The 17,746-nt window shown below is 47.0% G+C and overlaps 1 protein-coding gene across 2 annotated transcripts in view; it reads right to left on the reverse strand.

The window, feature by feature from the left end:
- Positions 1 to 17,746, reverse strand: part of TMEM255A (transmembrane protein 255A) — a 28,176-nt gene that overhangs the window by 4,579 nt on the left and 5,851 nt on the right. The window contains exons 3-8 of one of the 2 annotated variants that reach the window (XM_080365797.1): positions 14,619 to 14,681; positions 8,994 to 9,083; positions 7,026 to 7,088; positions 5,874 to 5,962; positions 2,998 to 3,157; positions 1,523 to 1,666 (exon numbers count right to left, since the gene is read on the reverse strand). In XM_080365797.1, the coding sequence (XP_080221923.1) occupies positions 1,523 to 1,666; positions 2,998 to 3,157; positions 5,874 to 5,962; positions 7,026 to 7,088; positions 8,994 to 9,083; positions 14,619 to 14,681 (609 nt within the window). Of the gene's footprint in view, positions 1 to 1,522; positions 1,667 to 2,997; positions 3,161 to 5,873; positions 5,963 to 7,025; positions 7,089 to 8,993; positions 9,084 to 14,618; positions 14,682 to 17,746 lie in introns of both variants that reach the window. The other variant, XM_080365796.1, reaches the window with a different exon arrangement.

Raw genomic sequence — 17,746 nt, forward strand, 5'->3', positions numbered from 1 at the left:
TGTGAAAGATGTGTGGGATGAGTGGGAAGCACTGACTTGGCCAGTTCTTGCATCAGAGGGAGTGCAGCCTTCAAAGGGGATGTGAGAGGCAAGGCTGGGCTTGCTCTGTGTGCTGTGGGATGGCAGGGGAGAAGGTGTCAGGGTGGTACAGACACTGCTCGGTCAGACTAGGGCTCGAGGCAAAAGAGATTCTCCACAGCTAATGCTTTCACACACGCCCTCAGGTTCCCTAGAAGATAGGCAAGGCTCAGACTTGGAATTGCACCTGAAAGAGACACTTGGCGGCTATTTTCACTTTAGATTACCTCAATTTATGCCCAGCTTTTGTGCCAGCGCCTGTGCTCAGCAGTGAGACGCAGAGAGACTTCCACCCACCCGGCTGAGCTGTACAGACTAGCAGAGCCCCTGCAGCACTTCTAGCTGGGAAGCAGGGTAAACCCACCCATGCCAAGCTCTCTGCTGGTACTGCGGCTGCAGCACAGACAAACCCGGAGTTAAAGAGCACTCAGCGGCTGAGAAGAGAGGACTTCGCAGCAGAGCTCGGTTTGGTATGCGCTGAGGTTGGCATTTCTGTCACTGTAAAAAGTTATACAACACTAGTGACTGTCTCAGGTTGTGTTAATCTCAAAAATGAGTCACAAATCTGTATAAATACATCCTAGAAATTCTGACCTAAGTGTTCAAATATTTCCAGGAAGCCCTGACAACAGCGTTGTCTAGTGGCACTGGCAGCAAAACCAGAAAGGTTTAGATTCGTGTTACCTCTGATGAGGGAGATGGTGGCTATCACAGAGCACACCTCTTAGCTGATGTCCAGGACCTTAAATTCTTGTTAATAAAAACCCAGTCTTCAGCCCAGATGGCTGCAAAGTAAATGTATGATGTGTTAACACCACTATTGTGGTAACATGCACCTGACAGAAGATCTGAGGAAGAAATGTCCTCATCTGCTCCAGCAAGTGAAAGCTGATTATTGACAGCAAGGTTCACAAGAAATCACCGCTTCCAACAGCACAGCTCTGTAACTCAGAAGGGATGCATTACAGCAGAGGTAATGTTTGCGAGCACTGTTCTTAGACTAGCTGAAACATGTGGAAAAAACCCCAGAACAGAATAGCTTTTCAGCTAGTATGCGTCTTCAGGAGCTCACACAGCTTGTTTCCAACAGTTCATCTGTTTCTCTCAGACATAACTGGCCTAACAAGACCCAGCACCTGAATACCTCGCTTTGCCTCTGCCTTCAGAGCATTGCGAGTGCCAGAGGCAATGCATATTTTTAATGTGGCCTCTACCAGCGAACAATAGGGAAGGCAGGCAGGCAGCCTCCTGTTGCCTTCTCTTCAAGGACAGCTTTCAGGAGAACACTGCCAAGGACCAATGCCTAGTAGGAAAGATTTGGTATTCTCTGCAGGAACAGGAAAATTAAACTGTGAATGACAGGAAGACAGGCTTCCAGAGTCCTGCAGACCAGCCGGATTTAACTTTGCCGCTAAACAAGGAAACATCCTGTAATGTTCCCTACCTGAAAGTCATATGCGGAGTAGGGAGGCAGGTGAGGAGTGCTGTGGTAGTAGGTGTTGTAGGATGTCACTTGTGGCCTTGAGTAGTAGGAAACCGAAGGGTGGGCATTTTCAACCGTACAGTTCAGCGTAGGGAGTGAAGGAGTCTGTTAAAACAAAAAGAAGAGAATCTCAAGGCTACCAACCAAGTCATGCAAAGCTGACAGCTGAATGAAAGCAGAAATGATTTAAAGGAGCACTATGTGTCTTTAGAGCTCAACTCTGCTGGACTAGCAACTGGCAATCTGGTTCCCTCTCAGGCAGCAAGTAAGTCCCAAGGTCATTTCATTCCTCAGCCACCTATTGTTTCCTCTCAGATTCCACAGAACAAACTGGCAATAGTCCACTGTATGCCAGCACTCAAACGAAACGACCGTTCAGATTGAATCTTCTTGAGTAGGAGATAGAATCCATTAATTTTGATTACCCTGTTACTCAGTGCATTTTGAGATAAGCATAGTTCAAATCCTTTTGAACTGCTGTTCACAGACAATTCTATACATCTTTTTTTTGCAGACATTTACAGGCCATCTGATGTGGCTCAAACCACAAAAGGCCATGATGAAGAGCTGGGGATGTGTCTCCCATTTTGTCTGATAAGATGTTGGTAAGACTGAAAGGAGCATAGGAAAATTCAGAGCTCTGAAATAAGGCACCCTTAGTGCAGGGCCCAAGATTTGTTTGTAAGAAAAACATATTGCCAGGACAATAAATGCTCTTTTCTGGTGTCTCATTTTGTATTAGTCTGAATGAGTTGCAAAAGACTGAAAAAAAACCCCAGATTTATCAGTTGAACATTAAGTTCTCCCCATTGATTTGTCCTCTGCAGAACAAAACTCTATGGAAGGTACAGGCAGCCTGATTAAGTGAGGGTATTTCAAAGGTCATGTTGTCAGAACAGCATTTTTTTCATTATCTGAAGTTTGCAATCTTTCACCTAGTTTTGGTCCCCAGTTCAGCCTCTCAGATTCTGCATAATGAAGAAATGAGATGGAGAGTTTCAGCCTAACACGGCTGCTTAAACAGTCTGTAAAGCTCAGAACCTTAATACTGCTATAAAATCAACAATTCATGAGTAAGCACCACACATTTCCTTGTAGAAGGTGATGCTATGAAAAGGAAGATCAGTTTTTAACAAAGAGCTTATTTTTATTCATCCTGGTATTGCCAACAGATCTGAGAAGATTCCTCTTGAAAATATAATCTCCCAATTCTATTCATCTTTTCTAATTGTGTTCAGGTGGTGACACCAGGTCAGAAAAGCAAATAATTTCAACTTTCTACTTACAGTTATTTTATGCCCTTCCTTCTAGCCTGGTTGCAGTGATGCATAGATCATTTGCATTGAAATACTAATAGCTGTTTTCATGATTATTTTAAAAAGGCAATTTGCCTGATTTGTTGCATTTAATGCACAGAGAAATTGGTACCATCTTACCATGTCTTTAAAGCCTCCAAGTATCGCTGCTGTAATGATCCCCAGGAATAGCCCCACTATGTTGAGAATCGTTGCCGACCAAAGCAAGTGGTAAAGGTGGATGATGTCCTGGCAGCTGCTGACATCAATGTATTCATAGTAGCCTCCAGAAATCTCTACTCTGCTAGGTTAGAAAAAAACCACCAACAATAATGATAAAAAAATGCACCACACATCATAAAACCTGCTGGACAGTTAAATGCATTCTGCAATTTAATGATAGCCTGGACCTAACTACTGAGGGAGCGGGGATGAAGCCTGCTAGATCCCATGCTTGTGGCATCTGAGATCTCCCTGCACGACAACAGCAGAAGATGGCTCCATCTGTTGTGAAACAAGTCCTGCAAGACTTGCAAATACCCAAATGACCTTGAGTCTGAACCTGCCTCTGATTTTTACCATCTGAAATCTCCACAGAGATCCTGGAGGCTTCCCAAGGACAAACCGGTCTTGGAATTAACCAGAGAAATCAGTCCATGTCCAGAGGAGCGGCAGCTGCCCCTTAGGGCAGCACTGGCTGCTCCTCACAGCCACAAGAGCAGCGGGGTGGGACAGGCACAGGCCAGCACAGTTGGCCTCCTGGCACCGCAGGGCTTGGCCCCAAAGTGCATCCAGCTCAGCCGCCCCGCTCCTGCTGTCTGCCCCTTGCAGCTCTACAACGGCATGGGCTGGCAGCCATGGGACCCTGGCAGAGAGGCCTTTCTGCCCACGGTGTTAAGCTTTTCAACAGGAAGAAAATAGATGGGTAAAACTGGGTTGAATCCACTTAGGTCATTATTTTGGAAAGGGAAGAGCAGCTCCTGCAACACATGGGCTGGAGTCTCACAGGCAGGATTCTTCAGTATTGACTCTGCCACTTGGGGAAACAGGCTGGCCTTTGGCATAGCTTACCAGATGTAGTGGGCTACAGCAAATTCTCCTTAAGAAAACATATTTATTGGGGACAAACAATAACAAGGGCTTACGAATGACTGATCTCCCAGCTCACATATGGGGTGAGGCTCAAACTGCACGAGGGCTTAGAGGAAACAGGGAAGAACAGGCTTGTATTTAAGGCCGAGAGCCAAGGAGATCCAGGCTCAGCTCCCCAGCAGACTCTGCAAGGCCTGCAGGAACCTGTCCCCTTTTACAAGAGCCACTCTCCTTCCCTCATTACTCATTTTTTGTTTCCTCTTCTCCTTTTTTCCGTATCTTGTTGCAGCAGGCCACTGCAGAAGCCATTGCAACAAGGAGACAAGGACTTGAAACAGAATCAAGGCAGAGCATAACCACACGTTGTAAAACCTGTATTAGCTTGCATGACCTCTGTATAACCTGAGCACATACCATGACTGCCTTTAACAATACAACCTGTATTTACTGTTTGCAAGAGCTTGTTCCTATGGAGATGTGTGAGTGTAAGGCTCCCAGCAAGCCTTGGTGTAGCACCAAGGACATTCAGCATTGTACAGATAAGTACAGCATGTACTTAGCAACTGGAAGAGGCTCAACCGATGCTGCCATAGCCAGGGTTCCCAGCATCAGGAGGGATGCAAGATTGCTGTCACTTTTTCTGTATTTTCCATCCTTTCCATAACATGTGAGCTAACCAGCTTTGAGTGTCTGTGTCTTTGAGATCCCAAAAGAGTCAGCACCTCCTCAGTACAGAACAATTGTGTGGTACTAAGCTAGACTGAGATGGTAACAACTGATAGAGAGTGAAAATGGGTCACAGGACCCTCAACCAGCCAGGCTGTGTGTGTGTGAAAAAATAAAACAACTGAAAAAAACCAGAAGAGTTACAAGCTTTTCTATTCCAATCACTTCTCTGTGTATCACTTTCTTCAGCTCGTAAAAAGGTATTGTGTTCTGTAAACTGCCATAGGAAAGCGTGAACTTCACCCATCTGCAGTGGCTTCCACAGAAACAAAGTCCTACAGAGACCAGGGATTACCCTCCCAGCTTGCAGAACCACCCCAGCTTGCAGAACCACCCTCTCCCAACAGAAGCTTCTGATCTTCCTCCACCACCATCAATGATTCAAGTGGGGGCCAGCCCAACTAAGTACTGTGAGAAATGCTGAGGCTGAAACAGCCCTGGGCAAGAGCCAGCACTAAAAAGATCAATTTATTAATTGCTTGCTGACACACATTAGACACTCCAAATGATATAAGCAGCACATGCTATAAATTAAGTTGGTTTAGGCATAGTAGCCAGATCTAATGATGGTGTGATCACTATGCAGTGGCTCTCGATCGGTAAGCACCCTTCTGACTCATCTTTGCACAGTGCTGGTATACCTTCCAACCTCTTGTGACCATGAAAGATATTCATTGGGCAGAGAGGACGCTGATTTATGAACACACAGGTGGCACCAGCCTGCAAACTCTCCTCCCTGTTACCAGGATGGGGAATGAAACAGTGACAAGGTGAGGAAGAACAGTGTCCCGGTTTTTAAATCTTCAATCTTCTAAACCAAAATAAAATCCAGCGAACAAACAATGCCAACAAAGAAGGAAGGTGTTAGGACAAGGGACACTCAATAGGGGAAAAACTGGGGAAGGCACCAAGTGTGGAAATAAAGGAAATTCTGACCCTCTCCATTTTTCCAGCTGGGCTGGCCCAGAGCATGCTCACCCGTAGCCGGGACAGCTTTAGTGCATTTCATACCTCCCTTTACTTGGTATCTTTTGTTTAGGAGTCCTTGTGGCTAGCAACCACAGCTTCAGATACCTTTCCACAACAGCTGTCATTAACTGATACTTTGCTCCTGCCCTGTCCTGGCCGTTCAGACACCTGCAGACCAGCATGACCACTGCTCACCCTTCCCACAGCTAGGAATGGTATTTTTGGCTTACTTTCCACAGTTGTACAGGTCACAGCAGAAGCAGGTGTTGGTTTTTATTTTCGGTGTGCAGGGCGCACGGCGCTGTGGGTGACAGATTGCCTGTGTGAATACAGAAAAAAATATATAAAAGTACATAAGGACATAATCACCAAACACTATTTCTGCTGCTATTTGGCCTGCTCTACAGGTAGAGATTTTGCACTGATCTCCAGATTAGCCCCAGGCAGACTTTTCTTTCCTTATCTTGCAGCACAGCTCCTACAAAGTACACAGTTACACTGGAATAAAGACACACTAGACTAGAAGAGACCAGCATTTCTTTTCACTATGGGGAAGTCACAGATAAGCACATGTCTGCGTTGGAAGGGCGTTGTGCAGCTCTCACAAGCAACCAAGACCTGACTGAACTAACCCACCACACTACACAGCAGCTCAGAGCAAAGAGTTGGCAACAGGATGATGCAAACTAAGAGCAAGATTCCCATATTGGTGAATAACTGACTAAAGCACCGAACTGTCTGCCTGTGGGTAGTAACACCCAAGTTTGCATGGACGGTCTTGGGGCTGAAAAGTAAATGGACCCCATGAATGCCACTGGGTAGTACTTTGCACATCAAGCAGACATTTTAATTTGGAATATAGTGGTTATTCAAAACTATTTGGGAACTTGTGAGGAAATCTCAGAGGGACTCTCAGCACACAGCAAAGGTAGCTGAAGATGTTCACACACACTATCAGTATGTAGCAGGAACATCCACCACCAATGGGCTTCTCTTTGGAGAAGACAACAGACAATAAGAGGTGCAGAGGCTGGTATATGTTGCTCATATCCATAGAAATTACTGCTGTCTGAGCTCCTAACCCACCATCCTGCTCCTGTAATGAATGCGCAGCTGCAAATCTAGAAAAACTGGTGTATCTTCCAATCCCACATCCCCTTCCTCTCCACCTGCTCCTTCACTAATGTGGCAGTACCAAGCATAGAGAAATTCACTTTCCAAGTCCTCCCAGCACCCTGCTCCTGCCCCAGACCCAGCCTCCCACCTCTTCCTCACTTCCCAGACCTCTGGGACACTGGAGCAGCAGCCTAGCAGCAGGTTCCTCCACCTGCACCATGAAGTTGGCCCCTTCCCAGAGACAGCACGGCCAAACCTGCTCTCACCTCTGGTGGGGTGGTACTCTTGGAGTAGTACTGACATCGCCCCGCATACAGTGGCCTCAGATCCTGCAGACAAAAAAGCACCAGGCTTAGCATTGCAGCAAAATCAACATCAGCTAGCTGGCCTGGGCGAAGGGGCCAGGCTTTAGAGAGACTCTGCTCTCACATCAGCATCTCGATACAGTGGCTGTTCTGCAACTTCCCCACCCACAGCAGCCCCGCCAAGCCCCAGGTCCCCTGTTTAACCCTGGTCCTTGGAGGCATGTGCTTGTTGCAGCTAACACAGGAGAATCAGGCTCTTAAGCCAGGCTTGTCTGGGTGAGGGCGGCCACCCTGAACTGAATGATTCATTCCTCATCCCCCCAGACACATCCCAAGGCTGCCTGACATGTTTCTGAGGGTTATTCATGCTGAATCATAACAATTTCTCATTAAACTGTTGGCGAATTTGTCTTTCTGGACTCTTCAGTGAGCTGTGGGAAAGCTCTGGAGGATTACCAATGGCTCAGCCTGCAAACATGCATTAATGTCTCACTTTGGGGCAGCCTGGTTCCCAGGACAAAACCTCAAGGAAAGCAATGCTGGATGTGCATCCACATCAGCGAGCTCTTCCCAGGAGCAGTCAGACTTGCTCCCTGGGCACCTGATCCAAAGCTCAGGGTGGCAGGGCAGCAGCAGGCAACAAGGGGAACACTATGTCCTAGTGTGGCAGGAGCGCATCTCCAGCAAGACATTTTTGGACTGTTAAAGGGTGAAGCGAGGCCAAAAGCACGTCCGTTCATCAAGAGGCAGAAACCAGAGCCCTTGTCATCCCAACTGCTCAGTTCTGACTGCCTCAGATATGCAGAAGTCCCCAGGGCCAGCCGGGAGGAGATACCAGCTCATGCCATCGCCGGACCCATGAGGTCAGCACCTAAAAATCCCAGAACAAGTCTGCAGGGCTCAGACCCGCGTGACTACGATCAGGAGTCAAACGACCTTCACCTTTTTATCAAAGCTAATGCTTCACATGTCCTCACAAGGGACATCAGAGATAGCCAAGACTTGCTGGTTGCATCCAGACAGACAGAGACCTATCATGCAGCTGATCGGAGCAGCCCTTTGCTCTGTCAGCAAATCCTGCCATCCAGATGTCTTTCTACCATTGGAATGCTCAGAGGCAGGAAACAGGAGCCAGCTTTACAAGAAGAATAACAAGCCAGCTGACACGGGGAGTTTCTACTTCATGGGTAATTCTGACCTTCTGAAATTCCTTCCCATTCTGATCACAAATAAACCCCAAATCTGTCTTTTTAATCCCATTTTGAGAAATACCAAAAAAAAAAAAAAAAAAAAAAAGTCAAACTGCAGAGTTGCAGGACAAAAAACTGTTTGCAGTTATAAATTTCAATTAAAAGGCTTAAATGGGATTGTGGTTTTTAATTTCTATACTGAAATATATAACCGAAGCTTTTGCATGTCCCGCAACTAGCAATTGGTCATGACAGCAGCAGCTCGTATATGTCATCAAATGGAAACTGAGAACCTACTGCAAGTGCTTCCTGTTCATACTGTAACACTTTAATGAGCTTCATATCAAATTGCTTCATTCTAGCACAACGGTAGATGCAGCGGTTCAATCAGCATTAAGAACTACCTCTGCTAACATTTAAAATACCATAGGTGTTACTGCTCATATACTGTCCCTGGGCAATAGCTGTAATTCACATGACATCTTAGTTTTGAGACTCAGTAAACACATAAAGCATACATAAAAAACAGAGCAAAGTTTTAAGATCTTAATGCTTGCTGCTAATTTCAAAAATATTTTTGAAAAAACGGTACATTTTTCTAAAGCATATGATTTAAAACAGCATTCAGCACATGACACATTTACAGGGTTTGATGTGGCCTGACGGGATTACAGACACCATCACTTGTTTTCCTAGATTAAAAGCACTGCAGGACCTGTGTTTTCCTGGAGGCACTTACTATGTGTCTGGCAGCAAAGACGCCGTCTACTATGGCACAGCAGAATGCAGCAATGACGCCAAAGCTGATGAACACGATCGATGCAACCAGCTGAGAAAGGAAAACAAAACAAAGTATCATCTGCCTCTCCACAACCAAGTGTTTCATGCCCTCTCCACAAGGATATAAACCACAGTCAATACACCCTCAAGCAATCAATGACCCAAATGTTCGCCCAGGCTACACAGACTGGTCTCATTGAAGGCAGTGGGATGTGCGTCTCAAAGGAGAGCGTCTGCTCCTGCAAGGCAGCAGTAGAGCGTTGTGCCAGACTGGTTCTCTGGGGACTTGATGTTGTAATGCAAGTTTTTCTGTGAGTCCAAAGCACTAAACTTAGGTGGAGGATACACCTCCTCTTCTGGTTGCTGCTGCTGTCCTTAACTGTTCCCTGGAGAGAAAGGAGGGGATTTCTTCTCTCCCCATCCCGGAGTGCTGTGGGGAGCTGCTCCAGTGAACACTTCCCCGTGTCCTGTAAGGCTGTAAGGACATGGGAGGCTGCTGTGTGCAGACCTCTCTGGTGGGACTGTGCCTTCAGGAAACAATGCTTTCACACAGGCATAAGCACAAAGCTATGAGACCAGAAGACAGGCGAGCAGCCTATGCCATCGTGTTGTACACCCTCACGGCAGCCTGGCTGGGCTCCTCAGTGCCAGGTTGCAGCGAGCGCAACCCACGGAGCCTCCCCTCCGGCCTGGAGGAGCTGCAGGATCCAGATCCATCTCCACCTTCAGCACAAGGAGGGAAGCCAGAAAGGCCTGATCCGTTTCTGCACCCATCCTGCCCATTTGTAAAATTAGGGTGAAGGCATTCAGAAGGTAAACCAGAAATGCTCAAACCCCAACCCCAGTATGAGAAAAAGCCTCTCCTCCCACTAAACACTTTAAACACCACCTCTGCCAAGGTGCCAGTGCTCAGCTGAGGAAATGTGTAAGCGCTGACATGACCCCTCTCCTTGCTCCCCAGCAGCCAGCTTATCACACACACAGATCCTAATCCTCCTCACCAAAGCACATCAGGAATACAAACAGGGCCACGGAGGGGTGGCAAGCGTGGCGTTCGGACAGAGGTTCACAGAGACATAGCTTGAGGAACAGCAGTATTTCCATTTAAAGAACTGGAAACTTCAGTGGGTTTTTCCCTGGTGGTTTTCCACTCCAGCAATCACAGCCTTCAAGTGTTGGTCACTGGCAGCTGTTAAAAACTGCTTTTCCACAAGTACAAGGGTGACTCTTGTCATCGGGAGCTTTGAGTGACAGTAAAAATCACTAATAGCACAAATATAAAAGTAATAGTTAGCTTGGCCAGTGCTGATAGATACCTCAGGTCTCCTGGCACCGGGGATGTTTGTTTTAAAGCTCCAGGTGCTAAGTTTGCTCGAAAACCTTGGTTCCTGCCACTGCACGAGGCTCAAGCTCCCCTTGACAAACACAAGCCAGAAGGATCCTAGATGCATTTTGAAAGCATCTCAGGATTTTTAGGTTAATCACACTGTTTTTACCTAAACCTCCCTCAGTGAAAACACACCTTCCTCCAGCAACATCCATGTGCAGACCAGGCCAGCTTGAGCAATGACTGGAGATGCAGGAGGGCTCACTCGGGACAGTGGAAATGGTCCCTGTACAACTGCTTACTTCAGTCAGCTTCCAAATGAGAAAAAAATAAATGGTTTTCTAGATAAGGCAACTATTCAAGATGTACACTGCCCCACTGCAAATAAGAACTGCAGCAGTAGATAGAGCAGACCGTGAAGTTAACCCAATGACCATACAAACAACTCACGGTCACTAGTAACAAGCTGTTACTGGAATATTAGATGCTGTGCCACGAAGTACTTGCAGATGGCAGCAGGTGACAAGGTTTCCACGATCAGGTCCTCTGCTGGGACCCTGTTTCTGTCAGCTGTAAACACCAGCATTTCCTCCCCACTCAGACCCACACCACCCCCACAAGTGGATCACAACTTGCACTACCCATTACAGCAGCCACCCACGGCCAGTGAAACCACACAATGGGGGAAAGCACAGCTTCTTACAGTCTTGGTGGAAGAAATGGGGTTTATGGCTTAGGTTATTTTGTAGCAATTTCTCTGTTGTAGTTTTTATCTGTACTGTCCTTTGTTTCATACGTATATGAAAGAGGATATTCTCCCTAAATAGCATGACCCTTGGAGACGGGATATGAGCAAAGCACTAAATATATACAATTAGGGTATTTGTCAGTCGCCCCTGCTTGCAGATAGGAGCTGCTAATATGGTTATTTAAAATAATGCAAGGTTAATGATGATACTTTCGTAACAGTCCTACTAGGATACAAGGATCTGGTGTTAGAAATGGGTTTGCTCACTTCATTTACACACAGTTTCCTCTCTCTCAGCTGGTGAAAGAAAAGCCTGAAAACCAAACACTCAGAATTTATACTGAAAAAATCAAACAGCAAATAAACCCACACAAATTAATTTTAAAAACCCCATGGTTTTCAACTAATCTCATGATTTGCCAAGAAGATTTTTTTATTTGGGGTTGACAATACTGTTACTATAGCAAGTAGAAATCCCTCTCAAAAGCCAAGTGCTAACAGTGATTGGTCTGCTCATCTAACTCCTGCTGAAGTTAGTCACACCGAGCAGCATTCAGTCAAGAAAAGACAAACTGGGTTCAAGATAGCGCAGGAACCACAAAGCAGGAGCGTCCTAGGCTGAGGTTCCCTTTAGGTCTCGGTCCCGCGACAGATGGGCTGTGAAGCTGGTGGTTATTACTTTTCCATGGCACGGACGACTGTCACAAAAGCACATAAAATGCTGACTCCTCACTTGAAAACTGCTGAGCGGGCAGCTCGGGTATAAGTCAGAGCTGCCTGCAGTGCCAGCAGGCAGGCGGGCAGCTGGCCCTCCCTGGGGGGACAAAAGCTCTCCCTTAGTGTGACAAGGGAGAAGTGCAGACGTGTGGCATGAAAGCCAATACACTCGGGTGGGAAAAACAAGAGAGGTCTATTCCTGTCGGCAGGCTGGAGAAAGTGAGGAGCATTGCTTCAGGTTAGCTCTCCCCGTCAGCCACACTGGCTTGCTCAACTCCTCACGCTCCCCGGCCACCTCATGGGCAGAAACACGCACTGGAACATGGCAGCAGAAGCTGCTTTTATCTCTTCCTGATGATGGCAGGGAGCAACTGCGTAACCGAGCTTGCCTTTTAGCAAACTAGGACACTGGGGATGTTCACAGAAAATAAAAAAACCAATAATCCTGCACTGCCAGTGGCATTATGGAAACATGTAATGGAGAAAGCTGCCACTGTAAAGCGCTCCTGGGGAATGAGGGGATGTGCTAAAGCATGGGAACAATAAGTGACAGCTACTGCATGTCCTTTCTGTGGTCAGAGCAGAGACATACTAGCTGACAACGGAGGCAGCAGCGATGCAGTCCCTGCAAAGCTGGGTCATGCCTGCTTTTTAGGGCACAAAACAATAGAGATATGAAAAGAATAAACATGGGTTAACCAGGGCTCTTCAGAATAAACAAACATGTCAAGTCAGAGCCATGCTGTCACTCACAGACAATCCTGTGAGGAATGCAGGACTGGCCTAACATGGTCATTGCTCAACCAGACCCTGACATGCTGCTGATACATGATGAGTAAGAGGCTTAGAAACCGTGCTAGGACAAAACGACCAGGACATCTTGCTCTTGCACAGCCATGGTGAAAACAATAAAAAACATCCACTGGGAAACCCACCTCCCCCGCACCATGACCGACTGCGTGAAAGGCAGTTTTCCTCTCCTACAGGCTGTGCCTCACCCTGCTCTGCAGGGAGCATGCTATTTGCAAAGCAAAGGGCAAGGCAGCCCAGCCCAGCCTCTGGATCAGGGCAAGCAGATATTTCTCCCAACTCTGAAGCTTGGCAAATGTACTTTAGCCTCCGTCAGCAGCAGACCCTGCTAACCTGATCCCTGAGCCCCCCGCAGAGCTCCATCTCTGCAAAAGCAGGCAACAGTGCTGGGCCAGCAGGACAGGCTGCAGGGACAGCATGATTGCCCCTTGGCCCTATCCAACCTCATACAAGGAAGGATGGAGGGATCTTGCTGTCAAAGCATGGGGCAGCCACTCGGGAGGAGGATTGCAGCCACTCTCCCAGGAGAGCCAGGCAGAGGCAGGCATGCCCACAGGGCACTCCGGGAGCTGGCCTGTACCTCCCTCACATGCTACCTCTAGCCAGGCACATGCAACAAAGCAGAGAAAACAGGCTAGGAAAGACTGGGCTCGAACAGCCTGCCGGGACTGCCTCAGGTACCATCTTCTTTTGATCTCTCTCTACTCACACCTTTTGATAAATTCTCCCAAAAGACTTCCTCCCACCCTAAGTCTTGTTACTGACACATCCAAGCACTCCAGCCAGCCTCTACCTTCAAGCGCAGGCAGGAAGATGAGGGGTTTGTGAAACAGTGTCTGCAAGACACATTTAGGGGCCATCAGAGATCCAGGCAGGCCCACACAAGTCTCCTGTGCTTGCCAGAGGGGATAATCTGGGCCATCTTTGTCCCCACTGCACAGGGAGACCCCCCTCCCACCCCAGCACAAGCTCGGTTGTGATCATATTGCATCAAGCACTGGCCTTATCTGGTTTGTATTATCTGCATGTTCACCGCCCACCTACTCTCTTCCTAATGTTGCTCCCATGAGATGGGACACCAGAGACCTGCCCAGACAGTGGCTGCCCAGCCCCAGCCTATAAAAGCCTCCTTGCAGCACAAGGAGGGAACCAGCGAGTGCTGTGGTCTGCACATCTGGTCTAGCCAGCATCTTCTGTGCTTCTCAGGTCCTCAACTGCTGCTCTACAGCATGCAAAGTTTTTTGGGTTTCCTTCTTACTTGAAGAGGTGTTTGGAAACAAAGACCAGCAACACACGTTAATCCGCAACACTGGAAATGTTGGTTGTGTTTCAATTACACCAGCCTTCATGCTTTTTGTCATGTCCATATCTTGAGTGACTTGTTCTCTAGACATATTTAGAGCAGAGAGCTCTGAGCACTCCTGTCCTCAGGAAGGACTTTCTGCTGGGCCCTTTAAGGGTTTTCACCTCCAGTCTCCGGGCTGGCTGTTATACCACCTGCTTGATCTTCTTCTCTGTCCTTTGCTTAGAATAGAAAGTGGCCATTTTTGCAGAGCTCCAAGCCTCTGATTTATTTTAAAAGATTTTAAGTAAACGTATTATGTTTATGTTATTTATCATATTATGTATTGCATACTGTTACAGCTCAACAGGAAAAGCTCTGGGCATGAGTCGGTGAAGCACTGACTATCCTGAAAACTCCAAACACGCAATGTCAAGCCCTTTTAAAAAAATCCCACTGAGTTCAATGAGACTGTGTATAGCCATTTTGTGCTACCTTGAGTGTTTTGGTTTTGGGTTTTTTTATTATTATTTGAAAATATCAGGGTTAACAGCCTTGTTCTCCTGGGCTGCCAGAAACCATCTCTAGTTATAAAGAGGTATGCAACACTACCTTGGGAGAGTTAGGAAAACAATACTCTTTACATACAAAATTTGAGTTACTGTCACTTTTTAAAAAAAAGTTGTTATAATGAACTTACCATTTGCCTTTTGTTTTCTATCAAGTTTGATCCAATTATTCCAAGAAATGACCCAAAACCAAGCTGCAAAACAACATATTGTTAGCATTTAGATCAGGATGATATCCAACATATTTTACATACAGACAGAACAAACACAATTAAATCCAGAAGCAGCAAAGGAACATACTGCAGATGTGTGAGCACTCTTCCTTCAGCAAGGAATCAGTGGAGTCTCTCACTAGCAGAAACTATCAAGTGCACCCCTTAAATGACACTAAAAGCGTGTGTAGAAACCAAAAGGATGAGTTCTGAATTCCATCCCCTCCCCAATGATGCTGAGAAATGGCTGGTGGATGAGGATACGTGCTGCTGTCTTGAAACAACCCTGTGAACACTCAGGAGCCTCCAGATGCAAACCTAGCAGGGCTACATCACTAGCATGTGCAGGACCAGGCTTTTGCAACCTCACCAAGGGTGTGAGCAACCACCTCAGAGAGTTTTTTGACGTGAAGTATAAAATAGGGGAGAAATATACTTGGGAAAATTTAGTAGGTTTCTGGCGCCTTTTGCTCCTCTCTCATTTTCAGGGGTGAGGATGCATCGACAGGGTCTTCTACCAGAAGAGCTCACGCCAGCCCAGCCAACAGAATAAACTGCTCCAGCAAAAGCATCTTTTCTTGCCGCTGTTAACTGACAACACTGTTCTTATTTCAGCTCAGTGAAGTCAGCCAGGAGTGCAATTTCCCACCTCCTTTCTCCATAGCCCTAAGCTATTTAGCTACACTAAATAGAAGTTTCTAGGACAGAGCACACCTCAGCCAGGCCAGAAACAGGGACTTCAACCAGGAACCATGGACTGCAGGAGCAGATGCAGAAATACTTCTGTGTCACACTGAGAAAGGTCTTTGATCAGTGTAGAGCATATTCAATCCCACTTCTATGGGTCAGCAAAATGAGAAATGCTGGAAAAGTCCTACAGATGGACTGGTCATATTAAGCAGGTAAAAATCCAGTCAATGGATTAGGGGGGCAGTAAAGATCTGGGTGAGGATGCCAAATAACTGGCCAACTCCTCAGGAAGCAGAATAAGGCATGAGACAAGCTGCAGTGATTCAAGAATGAGTCAACTAACCTGGAATCAATACTTTAAGATCCAGAAACAGAAAACAAAGGTTTAATAAATCCGATACCAACAAGCAGAGGCACGTGCAGAGAACAGCAGACGTAAATGTGATGAAAAGTTGGGCTTGATTCTTCCCCTGCTCTGCTTAAGCCCAGTACCATTTGGTGCAGTGCCACAGGCAGCAAGGGCTGCTGGCTCCAACGGCAGGATTAGAGCGGAGCAGCCTCAGGCTGCTGCTTCCCGTCTGCCTGCCTTGCACCCTGAGCTCTTGGAGACTGTTGTCCCCACATCAGGGACAAACTACCACGGTGGGAAGCACAGCAACGAAGCCAAGTGCTGCTTAACACTGGGGCAGCAGGCAGGCACGGTGCAGAGCCAGGGGCACTGCTGAACTGCCCCAAACATATCTGCCAGTCCTTCTGGGCTTATTACTTTGCTCAGCTTAGGCAAGCAACAACCCCCACCTTCCCCAAGTAACAGGAGTTTTACAGCTCAATTCCAGTCCTCAGACCTGGGGGATCCAGGCATTAACAGCGACATGGATCTGGTGATGTTCAGCAGTAAGGAAGTTGTGTAGCAACACACACCTAAGGCAAATGCTCAAGAAACCTGTTTTGTGCCCTTTGAGCTTGATCCAACACGTTTAAGAGAAATGTCCACGTGGTGTTTCGAAGCAGCTTCAAACCAAAAGGTGAAATACTTAAGATAATTCAAAAAGAAGAAATTAGAGCAAGTCTGTACATCCAACAGGTGAAGACCAAATAAATCAGTGGATTTTCATTAATTAATAGGAATTCTCATTGCATTAATGGGAAAACCACCCTTTCTTCGACGGATGGAACAGAGAGATCTTAGTAATCTGCATCAGTTGTATCACTTATTTTCTGGTGGATATGATCCCCTGGGATGTCTGTCTGAAAAGAGGACAGGACACAAAATGAAAGTGATTTTCCAGAGTAAAGCCCCAGGCTAACACGCTTGACAAGGAACCATTGCAGGAGAGGTTTGCCAGTCAAAACCTAAGAAAGGTCAGTCATTTACTCAGATGCTGGAAGCTGGTATATCTTGGAGACTCGCTTCCATAAGGGTGCTTGCCCTCTGCACCTGGTTGTTACTCTTGTCTGCTGAGCATCACTGTTACACTCTGGGCTTCCCAGCTCAGTCATCCAGCCACAGGTAAGGACATTACCCAGAGGTACAGCTGCGGTGTTCACAGATGTAGTCGTGGAGGTGTCGTGGTCACAGAGGAGGGTGAAGGCAGCCTGGCTACAGGACATGTCATTGCACCCTCTGCTTCAGCTCCTCCAGTTGTGTCAATGAGGAATTGCACTGTTTGGGGGGAAAAAAAAGAAAAAACAACCCCCCCGAAAAACCAACCAAACAAAATCCCACTGATGTGTGGAAGGTCTCCAGTGTCCTTCCTTGGGAGCAGAGGCCTGGGAAGACAGTCCCCCACATCAGACAGCCACTCTTTTCATGTTTCGTTCTTGCACAAGAGGTGCTTGCCCAAGACACACAAGTTAAAGGAGGAAAGAACAGTGCATTAGGCACGGCAGTGTTGAGACATCTAATGTCCCAGAAGATGATCCCACCCACAGATCTGGTCCACAAATGGAGAAGTCACCCAGCACACAAAAGAGACTTCTGTCTCTATCTTTTGCTTACCGATGCAGGGTACTCAGAGCATGACTAACGGTGGTGCACCTCTAACGGTGCACAGAAACCCCTGATGGGGATGCATGCAGGCCTAACATTCACGTGAAGTTCTGGATGACAAGACCTGCAAGGAGCTGCTTCTTCAGGACTGTGGAAACTACCAGCCTGGGGACAACTCACTGAGTACCCATCACCACAGCAAGCCCTTTCTCCACAACAAAGGGAGAAATCCCAGCTTGTTACGAAACACCAGCTATTTTAAGCACCTGCTAAAGCATCCAGCAGTACACTGAAATGTTTTCCTGTGCAGGGAGAGAGGCGAGGTCATCACACATTTCCATACAGCAGATTAATGAACTAACAGAGA

Source organism: Falco punctatus (assembly GCF_963210335.1).
Source record: "Falco punctatus genome assembly, chromosome: 15".
Lineage (NCBI taxonomy): Eukaryota > Metazoa > Chordata > Aves > Falconiformes > Falconidae > Falco > Falco punctatus.